At 43.8% G+C, this 667-nt stretch overlaps 1 protein-coding gene across 1 annotated transcript; it reads right to left on the bottom strand.

Annotated features, from left to right (window-relative positions):
* Nucleotides 1-15: 15 nt before the first annotated feature.
* LOC119590353 lies at nt 16-661 on the bottom strand. Its single transcript, XM_037939023.1, has one exon. It carries the CDS (start codon nt 564-566, stop codon nt 69-71), a length of 498 nt encoding a protein of 165 aa, XP_037794951.1. The 5' UTR covers nt 567-661; the 3' UTR covers nt 16-68.
* Between the last annotated feature and the right edge of the window lie 6 nt (nt 662-667).

Raw genomic sequence — 667 nt, 5'->3', positions numbered from 1 at the left:
CGCGCGCATATATACATACATATTTTTTTTTTCCATTTTTCTACGTAGTAACCTCGCTTTCGGCCTTATCAAGGAGTCTCCGAGGCAGTGATCTGCGTATCACTCATCTTGTTGGAATAACAACTGGCTTCTTCTCTGGTCACTCTACAGCTACAGTGATCTCTCGCTTCACAGTCACTCTCTCCACCATTCGGAGATGATTTCTTATCACTTTCGTCAAATGGAAAATCTGAAGGAATGACTGCGCCATACTGCGGCATTCCATTCCATTTCTCGTGACCTAAGGTTATTTCATGCGCCATGCTCACATCTATCCCCTTTCCTTCGTCGGTAGTGGTCCTCTCAACTGCTGTCGCAACTGTGTTCTGCCTCTCGACTGACTGAACCTTATATTTATCATTCTGTGTAGCCTCTTGTGAGGGCGTCTCGCCTACAGGGCCGCTAAGAGTCCTTGCAATAGATTTCAGTGTAACCGTGGATTTGTTCCTGAAGTCCTTGAAAAGATTCTTGTCCTTTTTGTCGCCGGATTCTAAATCCTTTGTTTCGTAAGAAGACGAAACGCTCATCAACTGGATGACTCTGTGGGAACGAAAGACAAAATTACAACATTAACAAAGAGTGATGATCAGTCCACAGTTTAGGTATAACTGTAACAGTAAAATGTGGA

This window comes from Penaeus monodon, chromosome 27, assembly GCF_015228065.2.
Source record: "Penaeus monodon isolate SGIC_2016 chromosome 27, NSTDA_Pmon_1, whole genome shotgun sequence".
In the NCBI taxonomy this organism is placed as follows: domain Eukaryota; kingdom Metazoa; phylum Arthropoda; class Malacostraca; order Decapoda; family Penaeidae; genus Penaeus; species Penaeus monodon.
This window is presented reverse-complemented; position numbering and strand designations above follow the sequence as displayed.